This window comes from Procambarus clarkii, chromosome 76, assembly GCF_040958095.1.
Source record: "Procambarus clarkii isolate CNS0578487 chromosome 76, FALCON_Pclarkii_2.0, whole genome shotgun sequence".
Classification (NCBI taxonomy): domain Eukaryota; kingdom Metazoa; phylum Arthropoda; class Malacostraca; order Decapoda; family Cambaridae; genus Procambarus; species Procambarus clarkii.
The window spans coordinates 16,417,091-16,429,876 of NC_091225.1; the positions used below are offsets into that span (position 1 = coordinate 16,417,091).

Sequence of the window (12,786 nt, forward strand, 5' to 3'; positions counted from 1 at the left end):
GGCTTAAGGGCGTTGGTGTGAGCGGGTGAACAAAGACAGGTGATACAGACACCAGACTCGACGCTAGCATCACTACACTGATACCAGGGAGATGACTGTCTTGACAGTCGTCTCAGGAGATGGCCTCCTGGAGATAGAATGGTGGCCCCTGGAGATAGAATGGTGGCCCCTGAATTCACACATTGCTCAACCACGCCACCTGTGCAACCACGCCACCTGTGCAACCACGCCACCTGTGCAGCCACGCCACCTGTGCAACCTCGGCACCTGTGCAATCTCGGCACCTGTGCAACCTCGGTCCCACACCATCCTTCACAACCACGTCACTGTTGACCTTGACAGAGTATGAATGATGTCTCTGCAACTGAATGAATAACGTTAAATGAACCGAGGTTAGATTGTGTGAAGTGGTCTCAGGCAGCCTGTGATGGTCCCAGCCAGCCTGTGGTGGTCCCAGCCAGCCTGTGGTGGTCCCAGCCAGCCTGTGGTGGTCCCAGCCAGCCTGTGGTGGTCCCAGCCAGCCTGTGGTGGTCCCAGCCAGCCTGTGGTGGTCCCAGCCAGCCTGTGGTGGTCCCAGCCAGCCTGTGGTGGTCCCAGCCAGCTTGTGGTGGTCCCAGCCAGCCTGTGGTGGTCCCAGGCAGCCTGTGTGGTCCCAGCCAGCCTGTGATGGTCCCAGCCAGCCTGTGGTGGTCCCAGCCAGCCTGTGGTGGTCCCAGCCAGCCTGTGGTGGTCCCAGCCAGCCTGTGGTGGTCCCAGCCAGCCTGTGATGGTCCCAGACAGCCTGTGGTGGTCCCAGCCAGCCTGTGGTGGTCCCAGCCAGCCTGTGGTGGTCCCAGCCAGCCTGTGGTGGTCCCAGCCAGCCTGTGGTGGTCCCAGCAGAGTGGAGGCTGTGACGACGCGATGTGGAAGCTGATGAGTGGTTAAGGTGCTCCAGCCAGCGCAGAGATTTACACCTGAGGCATCACCCACGGCAGCGAGACTAATTTGGCGGTCTCGTTATGTCTGTGAAGGGAGGGCGGAGGCGCTCCTCTCACGTGATCTGAGGACCAGGAGGCAGAACTGGAAAAGGAGGAGAGAGAGGAAACGGAACAGAAAAAAGTGGAATAAGACATTTAATTGTGCCTGGATACCGCAGCTAGTTATATATATAGATATTTGAGTGCCCCCCCCCGCCCCCCCCCCCACTGCCAGTGGGGGGGGGGCGGGGGGGGGGCGATCCTGTGGTCCTGGGTTCGATCCCAGGCGCCGGCGAGAAACAATGGGCAGAGTTTCTTTCACCCTATGCCTCTGTTACCTTGCAGTAAAATAGGTACCTGGGTGTTAGTCAGCTGTCACGGGCTGCTTCCTGGGGGTGGAGGCCTGGTCGAGGACCGGGCCGCGGGGACACTAAAGCCCCGAAATCATCTCAAGATAACCTCAAGATAAGGTGCAATGGAGTCATCTGTTCCCCCTACACATTCCTCCTCCCTCCCCTATTACTCCCCCCTTCCCATACTCCACACCTCTAGGCCGCTTGTCCGTTAAGTAGAGTAATTATAACTTCGCAATTAATCCCCGATGGACGGCCAATTACTCCTAATGATTAATATTACACACTAGCGAGGCTGTAATTACTTACCAGATTAATCGGCGGAATTTCATGAAACTGGAGAATGGAAGTTGGAATTAATATTTGATGGGTCATTACCTTAGTCCATCAGTCATTACGTTATGTTAGTGTTCTTATCTTCCAGGTAATGAGGCTGTTAGCGTGAGCTGGTCTACGCTCGGTACTGGGCCCCTGTCTGTATATTACGCTCGGTACTAGGCCCTGTGTGTACATTACGCTCGGTACTGGGCCCCTGTGTGTACATTACGCTCGGTACTGGGCCCCTGTGTACATTATGCTCGATACTGGGCCCCCCTGTGTGTACATTATGCTCGGTACTGGGCCCCTGTCTGTACATTACGCTCGGTACTGGGCCCCTGTGTTCATTATGCTCGGTACTGGGCCCCCTGTGTGTACATTACGCTCGGTACTGGGCCCCTGTCTGTACATTACGCTCGGTACTGGGCCCCTGTGTGTACATTACGCTCGGTACTGGGCCCCTGTCTGTACATTACGCTCGGTACTGGGCCCCCTGTGTGTACATTATGCTCGGTACTGGGCCCCTGTCTGTACATTACGCTCGGTACTGGGCCCCTGTGTGTACATTACGCTCGGTACTGGGCCCCTGTGTGTACATTATGCTCGGTACTGGGCCCTGTGTGTACATTACGCTCGGTACTGGCCCCTGTGTGTACATTACGCTCGGTACTGGGCCCCTGTGTGTACATTACGCTCGGTATTGGGCCCCTTGTGTGTACATTACGCTCGCTACTGGGCTATATGTACTGTATGATTTTATCCTTTTATTATGCTCACTCTGGGGCCTACAGTTACGTTCGTTCACATGATAATGGTTAGTAGATCCTAGTTAGACCGTTCAATGGCTAATAGTTACATCTGGCCAGTTGGTCTTTATGCTCGTTGCGTGGAACACGTGCACCCAAACCGTGGTTCATGCTAAGTAGTTCCTCGTAACTACTCTGGGGTCAGATTCACGGAGCAGCTACACAAGCACTTACGAACCTGTACATCTTTTCTCAATCTTTGGCGGCTTTGGTTACAAATATTAAACAGTTAATGAGCTCCGAAGCACCAGGAGGCTGTTTATACCAATAACAACAGTTGATTGGCAAGTTTTCATGCTTGTAAACTGTTTAATAAATGTAACCAAAGCCGTCAAAGATTGAGGAAAGATGGACACGTTCGTAAGTACTTGCGTAACTGCTTCGTGAATCTGGCCCCTGTCCTCCGACCACAGCGTCGCATTTTGACGTACACTCTACCTAAGGCCAAAAATTGTCGTACTAGAAAATAGTAGCGGCTGGCAAAATTGACATACTATCCCGTTTTCTGTTTTGGGTCCTCTGCTAGGTTAGGATAATGGCACTTTAGTATGGCAGTTTCTTGACGTTGGAAAAGTCTTGGGAGGCCAGGCTGGTGAAGGGTCTATAAGACTTGCGGTGACTCACAGTTCCGTCTTGTGAGCGGGTCTTCCTCATTATGCTGCCTCAGAGCAGCATGGCTGAGTGCTCTCTGGGGCACATAATCATCTCGCCCCGATTGATTGATGAAGATTAAGCCACCCAAGAGGTGGCACGGGCATGAATAGCCCGTAACGTATCGTCCCACTCCGCCCCACTCCTGCATATATCATTTTATTACAAGGTCTGGCTCACTTGACCCGGAGAGAGTTGTGGGGTTCCTGGGCCGGTCTTCAGTCATGGCGGTTTTGAATTGGTAACTATATTAAAAGATTTTGTTGATTACCGTGGGCGGGTCAGTCATGGGCGTGGTGTGGGCGTGGTGTAGTGTACACCATCTCCTGGTCGTGGGAGATGTTCATTGGGTGTTCTCCTCCCTCCAACCCACTACACTCCCACAAGGCCGAAGTGTGTGTATGTGTGAATGACAGACAGACGGAAACTAGGAATACCATATTCTGATGCATTCAAATCGTACAAGTAATCGGAATTGGATAGGCCTACCTAATTCGTAACAACTTGTGCCAATTACAATATTTGAATTCACGGATTATATGTATTGATAAACCAACTTTCTTATCACATAAATCTGATTTATCGTAATTATCATTCTTATCCTTCCTTGTTGCAGGATCGGTACGCCTTCGCCCTCCTGACGCCGTCCGTAGACGACTCCCAGGACTACAGGGTCGTCGGAGGCTACGAAAACGACACACACACAGTGGTCCGCTTCACCCGGCCCTGGGTCACTTGTGACCCTCACCACGACTTCCAGCTGACTGTAAGTGTTCCGGGGCCCTGCCCTGTCTGGGAGAAGTGTTCCAGGGCCCGCCCTGTCTGGGAGAAGTGTTCCAGGGCCCGCCCTGTCTGGGAGAAGTGTTCCAGGGCCCCGCCCTGTCTGGGAGAAGTGTTCCGGGGCCCGCCCTGTCTGGGAGAAGTGTTCCAGGGCCCCGCCCTGTCTGGGAGAAGTGTTCCTGGGCCCGCCCTGTCTGGGAGAAGTGTTCCGGGGCCCGCCCTGTCTGGGAGAAGTGTTCCAGGGCCCGCCCTGTCTGGGAGAAGTGTTCCAGGGTCCCGCCCTGTCTGGGAGAAGTGTTCCAGGGCCCGCCCTGTCTGGGAGAAGTGTTCCAGGGCCCACCCTGTCTGGGAGAAGTGTTCCAGGGCCCACCCTGTCTGGGAGAAGTGTTCCAGGGCCCACCCTGTCTGGGAGAAGTGTTCCGGGGCCCGCCCTGTCTGGGAGAAGTGTTCCAGGGCCCCGCCCTGTCTGGGAGAAGTGTTCCATGGCCCGCCCTGTCTGGGAGAAGTGTTCCAGGGCCCCGCCCTGTCTGGGAGAAGTGTTCCAGGGCCCGCCCTGTCTGGGAGAAGTGTTCCAGGGCCCGCCCTGTCTGGGAGAAGTGTTCCGGGGCCCGCCCTGTCTGGGAGAAGTGTTCCAGGGCCCCGCCCTGTCTGGGAGAAGTGTTCCAGGGCCCGCCCTGTCTGGGAGAAGTGTTCCAGGGCCCGCCCTGTCTGGGAGAAGTGTTCCGGGGCCCCGCCCTGTCTGGGAGAAGTGTTCCAGGGCCCCGCCCTGTCTGGGAGAAGTGTGAATAGGATGTTGTAGTCCTCATTGGTTTTATATTTGTCTCATTTTCTTCCATCTCTATTTGCTTACCTTCCAGTTCCTCTGTCATCTACCTCCTCTTCCGCCTTATCGTACTCGTATTCTGCCTCTTCCATCTCCTCTTCCTTCTTTATAAATATTACAGTTCTGACATTATTTTCGTGTTCTGCTACGCATCACTCGTGAATAATATAAGAATTTTATATTATATGCGCTCGTGAGTTATGAGAAATATGTCAACACGGGAAATAGGGTAAAAAGTGAACAGTTAAATCTGGAACACTTACAGGTTGTTTAAAGTGGAGTGCACAATGTGCTTCAAGTGGGCGGGCACAGAGCACTTGGTTCGCAGTAAACATGAACAGTCCGCGCGAACTGTCAAACATTGATACACGCAGAACTCAACAGATTTATGGCGGGTGAATTCTGAGGACGGAAGAGAGAGAGAGAGAGAGAGAGAGAGAGGAGTGGATTAGAAAGGGGAGCATAAAATTTATGATTGTGGCCTGCGAGAACTTAATGGCTACTCTAGTCACAAAAGAAATTCCACTCGTCAATTTCGTCAATCGCGCGCACGGCGAGGAAAGGTTCTGTAGCTTTCAGGCAGCGAACTCAGGTTGATGGGTCAATGGCCTCTGGGAGAGTTCGTACCGACTCTGTCACGGAGATCGATGAAGGTAAACAAATGCTGGAGAGAGTTTCTAATCTCGTGGATGTTTCTGTACTCACCTAGATGTCTTTGTGTAGGTTGAAGTTAAATCAAATATTACCCAAGAATTACATGTGGTGGAGAAGGGTTCGTGTACGACTCTCGGGGCTGGAATTGTCTTGCAGGAACTTCTTCTTTGAACGCCATTAAGATGGAGCCACACCTTCCAGGCTTAACAGCAACCAGTGTAGTTTCTTGGCCCTCTCCAGGCCCCGCTGTACTTCTTAATAATCCATCGACTAATTGGCCCTTAAATTAGTCCCTTCCTACGAACTACCTCCTCACCCCCCCCCCTCCTCTAACAACCAACCCTCTCTCTTCTCTCAATTACTTTTTCCCCTCCCACGAACGACCTTCCTTCCCTCAAACTACGTCCATACATCATGCAAAAGCAATTATCATTTCCTGTTCATCGATCTACTTAGACAAATTACGGTTCACTGGTACGCGAGTGGATGGTTAGTGAACGGTATATGTATAGTTGGAGTGATAACCTGCCTGGTAGTGATGGTTGATTGACAGTTAAGAGAGTAACTAACTGGTTCTGACAGTGGCTGTAAGACCGTCTACCTGTCAGTCTTAAATGTCCAGTATGGTTTTCCCCTGACAGCACCCTGGCTAGCCTCTACATGGCTAGGCTAACCTCTCAACTACCCCCATCCCCACATGACGATGCTTACCACCCAACTATCCACCACATGGCAATGGCAACAAACCGACAGGCGCGCCATAATCCTTCGACATAAGTTCGAATATCACCGCCTGACGGTCTGAACCCTACCATCCGCCTGCCCATCCTTCAACACCCACTTACCTGCTAGCCCTGACTTGGAGGGTTACCTTCCGCCTGAGTTAGCATCAGCAGGCTTGGAAGGAGGGGGAATCCTCCCAAGCCTGGAAATCCTAACTCACCCAGGTACGTAATCCTCCAAGACTAGGACGCTGGAAAGCACAAATAAACTTTAGGAATGGTATATAGCGTTACAAATTACTCCTGGCGGCTCTGGAAAGGGTATTTATGGTTCTGGGAGGGTACTAGATTGTTCTGGAAGGGTACTAGATTGTTCTGGAAGGGTACTAGATTGTTCTGGAAGAGTACTAGATTGTTCTGGGATGCCCAGGTACTTCTGGAAGACAAACGGTGATGGCGAAGGTAAGCTCTGAGGCCTGTCCAGTGTACCAGACCCCGTGACCTTCCCGACGGAAGTGCTGGCTGGGGCCCAGACCTCTAAAAAGACTTACTAAAGCTGGTTAGTCGATAGCCTCAGCCCATAACAAGTATGGGCTGAGGCTCTGAAATTCTTGCGTTCATAAATCTTAAACATAGACTCGTCGGAATCTTCACTTTGTCAGGCTGACCAGGGGCTAGATTCACGAAGAAGTTACGCAAACACTTACGAACCTGTACATCTTTTCTCAATCTTTGGCGGCTTTGTTTACAATTATTAAACAGTTAATGGGCTCCGAAGCACCAGGAGGCTGTTTATAACTATAACAACAGTTGATTGGCAAGTTTTCATGGTTGTAAACTGTTTAATAAATGTAACCAAAGCCGTCAAAGATTAAGGGAAAAATGTACACGTTTGTAAGCACTTTCGTAACTGCTTCGTGAATCTGGTGTATTATCCTGAGGGAAGGTTGACGTGACTCCCCAACACATCATAGACTACCACAGGCTAAGTTAACCCTCCATCATAAATTCACATGAAGGTTAAATAGGTCGATGGTTGACCGATGTGAATAAAATGGGGCCAATAAATATTCCGACAATTTGCATGATAAATAGCCTTCATACGGCAATGACGCGATGAAAATATGTTTGGCACATATTCTGTAGACATTTTATTGCTACCTCCATCATCTATGGGGTTGGAGGGGGGGGGATGGATAGATGGAGAGGAAAACATGCTGTTGGTACTGGCATTGAGATATGGTTGAACATCGACAGTAAAGTCATTCGATTCAAATTTTAAACAATTTTGTAGCCTATGTATGACATGAATGTTTCCGCATATTGCTATATGCGGTTTCTATATGAAACCGCATATAGCACGAGCTTAAGACCAATTATCCAGGACGAATAATGGTCTTAATCCTTAAAGTGGTCAATTAACACCATAGTCTACCTGCTGCTTAATTGATCTGTACAACGATGTAACTCTATAGCTTGGCGGCCATTTTGCAAGATGGCTGCCATTGCCATTCTGGAGGAAATTAGCGATGGCTCAATATCATGATTTGTGTACAATTTAATAACCCTTCATGGCGGAAATTGTATGTTTTTCCCGCAAAAAACATAGTATTCAAAGCTCTTGTGATGGGAGTAAACCAGTTGTACATAATTATCAAAACTAAAGGAGATTCGACTAGACCACACACTAGAAGGTGAAGGGACGACGACGTTTCGGTCCGTCCTGGACCATTCTCAAGTCGATTGTGAATGGACCATTCACAATCGACTTGAGAATGGTCCAGGACGGACCGAAACGTCGTCGTCCCTTCACCTGCTAGTGTGTGGTCTGATCAAATTACTTTTTCCACGTTATTGTGACTCATCGCCTGCATAAAGGAGGTTCTTTGATGCCGTAATGGTGGTGATGTTCCAGGGGGATACGGTGCGGGTGGTGTGGGCGTACGACGGCCGCGACCCGACGAGCAGCGAACGCGACCCGACGAGCAGCGAACGCTTGGCCAAGCACGACCACCGGGGGACCCGCAGCCTATACCTGCGGGACCCCCACCTGGCCGCCCCACTCCCACACATCGCCCACCTTCACTACTGGGACGTCCGCTCCCCGCAGGTGAGTCTCGAGTGATTGATAAAGATTAAGCCACCCCAAAAGGTGGCACGGGCAGGAATAGCCCGTAAAGTGAATCTTGTAGAAGGTTTGTTAATATGTGTGTGTAGTATGGAGTGTCTGCGCGTGTGTACAACCCTACCACATCTGTTTTAATTAACGGTAAGATTATCTGTATATTTTGTTATTTAGAACCTTACTTCAACACTCAAGTTCCAGTAATTGTAATCAGTGAGGCTTTGAATAAGAGAAAGTGACCATAATGTCGGTAAATAAGGCGAGATTTGTGTAGACAGTCATTGTATGGGAGCCTCCATGCGCGCACTGTATCTCTGTCTGAATGTAATCTCCACTTGTTCTTACTCTCAAGAACAATAGTAACTCTGTTGTCCTCTGATAAGGGATCTTAACTGAAGGAGGATTCTGAGAGTTCTGTTACCCAAGCCCGGCCTGGGACCAGGCTTGACTTGAGAGTTTGGTCCAACAGGCTGTTGCTTGGAGCGGCCCACAGGCCCACATAGCCGCCACAACTCAGTTGGCACTTATGGCACTAAACTGACCAATTGTTTCTTGGAGTAGTCCACTTTTGTCATAATAAACATTTTAGTTTCTTCTATTGTCGCTACTGTTGCATTGTCCATAATCATTAAATTAAAAACATTCGTATTCAAAAAATTATTCATAAATGTGTGTACCGTTTTTAAAATAATAATAATAATAATAATAATTTTTATTTAGGTAAGGTACATACATAAAGAGATTTTACAAAGTTTGATGGCTTTATAGATAGAGTTAGTACATACAATGCCTAAAGCCACTATTACGCAAAGCGTTTCGGGCAGCGAAATAGTTTGTGCACAAAATTGAAATACATTATGCTGCTGTTATCATTTAGGTAAATAAAGTAGGTCTTCTTACTACACTGATAACCTGAGGAGGCCTATTTGAACATAGGCCTACAAGAATCTGGCAATTCCGTAGTCGGTGTAATAACCTCTTCTTATTTTCTATCACTGGGAAACTCCAGTTGTCACAAAGCATCAGTGCCGATCGCGGGGGGGACTCGTCTAGCTGATCCATTTTCAGCCGCAACAAATACTCCGTTCCCTGTATCTTTTGACCCTTGGCTACGTATAGAACCAATGCACTCGATACTTCGATCTTTGGTCTTGGAGTTGAACGACCTCTATAAAAGCTTTATCGTCGGGCTGGGCCGTTCAACTCTCATTGATTTCCAGTAACTGTAAACCGGTGCACCCTTAAGTCTCACTGGTAACAATTACTGCAACCGCACTAACAACGGTGGTAATTACTGCTGCTACTAATGATATTAATGATCGTGATTAATAATGAACTGCATCATTATTAGTACAAATGCTGTAGTTTCAAAGCGTTATATGACAAAGAGTGCTGGGAAGACGGGTGACCACGAGCGTAGCTCTCATCCTGTAACTACACTTAGGTAATTAAAATTACCGGCGATAACAGCAAGTGATGATGCATCCTTCACATTATTATTATTAATTTATGATTAGTGTACATATATGTGCCACATACATCACTGACACCTATACACACCGCATAGCAATACAAAACATGCAGAACCGCTGTATTTATCGAGTGTTCCTCTAGCAGCCAATCTGGGGTTTTATAAGTAATGTTGCTCCTTTATGCTTCGGACCTTCCTACATAAATTTAACCTCCATCGAGGCCTTGTTGACTGACCGGATGCCCCGCTAAGCGAAATTGAAATAAGTTTATTGAGGTAAAATACACACAAAGGGATGAGGTCGCTCAAGCTATTCTCACCCCGTTCAGTACATCGTGTTAATACATACATATAAACACATCACAAACAATAAACATATTACTAAACATTCTGAGAGATAAACATCTACATTTCCTCCTTTACACAAGTGATAAGCAAATTGTTGATATTAGAAACCAGGGATTTTTTTTTATCAGACTGAAAGTCGAACATGAGTTCAAAATGAACACGACATACAGGTTTTAATATACATCGCCACGTGCTGGCACGGAACTTGATATGCTTAGACACGGCTGATGGTGATGCCAATATTACATGCAAACGCACGTGTACTCACGCAATCTGGGTGTGGTCAAATCATAAACCTACCCGTTATCCTAAGGTTTCCCAACGCCAAGAAACTGTCGGACTAAAGTACCTTGTCGGATATCATGAACACAAGAGTGAATAAGGTAGCAGTGGTACTAAAAGTCCCCATTTCGCAGGATGGTTAGTCATACAGGGTGATATGTTCAGTAGCCTGCACTGGCAAATTTTGGGTACAATATGAGGATATCTTCAAGAACACGAGAGTGAATAAAGTAATTACAAAGCTTCAGGTACCTCATGCCAATGGGTCTGAATGGTCTAATAACTTGGTATTCGGTGATGTAGTGTGGGAGATCATGCCCCAGTTCCTGCTCACAGAGTTTGCACCTGGAGTGCTCAGGATTGGGAGATCCGTCACCTGTAGCCACCTGCCACAGGTAACGGTAACCCAACCTGATGCTTGCAACCACTGTGTCGCACAGTCTAGTGGACGTTTTGTGCTGCCCATAGATGTAGGTTTCAGATCTGACCAAATCATAGCTTTTTATACTAGTGCTTTCAGGTCGTTGGAAGTCGGTAATTTCTCTCCTATCAGACCTGAGTGTTTGGAACAATATGGTTTTGACAGCAGAGTTGGAGATACCTAGACCTAATTCAACTTTTATCTTTGTTACACACTAATTTGGCTATAGGACATATCTAGGTCTCTGTGTAATTCCACGGAGGAAGAACACTACAGCCCAATATTCTCTCTTGTGAACATACACAAACGGAAAAAATCGCATCTCAAAGATTAAGGCCTTCCCCACTTTACACGAAGACCACGACAATCTCATTAGAAGGCAGTGCTAGGGATATGTTTTGTATTTACTGTTAAAAGCAGCTGGGAGGCACTTCATACAGTGGAAAGTAATGTTAATGGATGCGTGTCTTAGGAATAACTTTAATCTCTTTCCTATACCATATGTTTCTTCTACATTAAGTTGGTAAATGCGTTGCTAATCCCATTAGTGAGGAATGCTGCAAATGATGATTCCATATTCTTTATTTAGCATTTGCCATGTATGGTTATATTTCTTACGTCCTCAAGCATTTCTTAATACAATCAAGAAAACAAACAACCTCTAAATTTCCATAATGCTTTAAAGTCCTCTCATAAATGGCAAGTACACATAATAAAATCCACATCAACCGCAGTAATAAGCAGACGTGTTTCAAGACTTGAAAACGTGTATTTTTCATGTACTGTATTTTGTTGTTACAGGTTAAATTGCCAGATGGTCTTCACACTTTGTACTGGTGCAAGCTCTACAAGATCCCTCATCTCACTCGCAAGATGCATGTTACAGGCGTGAGTACACTCAAAAGTATCATATTCTTACCTGGAAACAGCACTCAATGTATGTGCTCTCTTCAGTTGAACTATCTACTTGTATATGTTTTACAGTACTGTATTCACCTAGCTGTGCTTGCTGGGGTTGAGCTTTGGCTCTTGGTCCCACCTCTCAAGTGTCAGTCAATTGGTGTATAGGTTCCTAAACCTATTGGCTTCTATTATATCTACATTTGAAACTATATAGAGTCTGCCTCAACCACATCACTGCCTAGTGCATTACATTTGTTAACTACACTGACATTTAAAAATTATTTCTAATGTCTCTGTGGGTCATTATATGTATGTCTTAATATTCCATCATTGCTCGGTATCCATGATAGCCAAGTTTATTGAATAAGCATTTATCAGAGAAACTGACTTACACTCATTTTTATAAAGTGAACAAAAAATAACAATTCACTTAGGGTATATTACACTAACAGTAGAAGTCTAAGAAATAAAATTAACGAATTAAATGCTCTTGTCTGCACAGAAAAAATAGATATTATTGCACTTACCGAAACGTGGATGAATGTAGAAAATAGAGAACTATTAGCTGAATATCAAATATATGGATTTAAACTATTTCACACAGATAGATATATTAGACGAGGAGGTGGAGTAGCCATATATGTTAGGGACAATTTGAAATGTAGTCTCAAAGAGGGAATCAAAACAGAGCCACACACAGAAACTATTTGGATTGAATTAAACGAAAAAGCTAATAATATTATAATAGGAGTAATATATAGGCCACCAAATTTAGACAGAATGGAAGCAAAGCATCTATGGGATGAAATATCTAGAGCATCTAGATCTAACAGTATTTATGTCATGGGTGACTTTAATTTTAGCGGAATAAACTGGTTGAACAAAACAGGGAATAGTGAAGCAGAAGATTTTCTAGAATTAATTTACGATTGCTTTCTTACGCAACACATTAAGGAACCAACACGGGAAAATAATATTTTAGATTTAGTGTTAACTAACAGGGAAACGCAAATTAATGACATCGAAATAGGGAGTGAGCTAGGGAGCAGTGATCACAAAGAAATCAGATTTAGCATAGAATGGAATAGACCAGTAGGAGAAAATTCTGTTAAAGTGCCAGATTTTCGAAAAGCTGATTTTAATAGCCTAAGAATTTTTTTGGGTCAAATTGAT

General features: G+C 46.6%; 1 protein-coding gene across 2 annotated transcripts in view; it reads left to right on the top strand.

The window, feature by feature from the left end:
- Positions 1 to 12,786, top strand: part of LOC123771595 (DBH-like monooxygenase protein 1) — a 92,597-nt gene that overhangs the window by 24,016 nt on the left and 55,795 nt on the right. For both annotated transcript variants that reach the window (XM_069313648.1, XM_069313647.1), the window contains exons 4-6: positions 3,701 to 3,850; positions 7,979 to 8,173; positions 11,512 to 11,598. In XM_069313648.1, the coding sequence (XP_069169749.1) occupies positions 3,701 to 3,850; positions 7,979 to 8,173; positions 11,512 to 11,598 (432 nt within the window). The remainder of the gene's footprint in view (positions 1 to 3,700; positions 3,851 to 7,978; positions 8,174 to 11,511; positions 11,599 to 12,786) is intronic.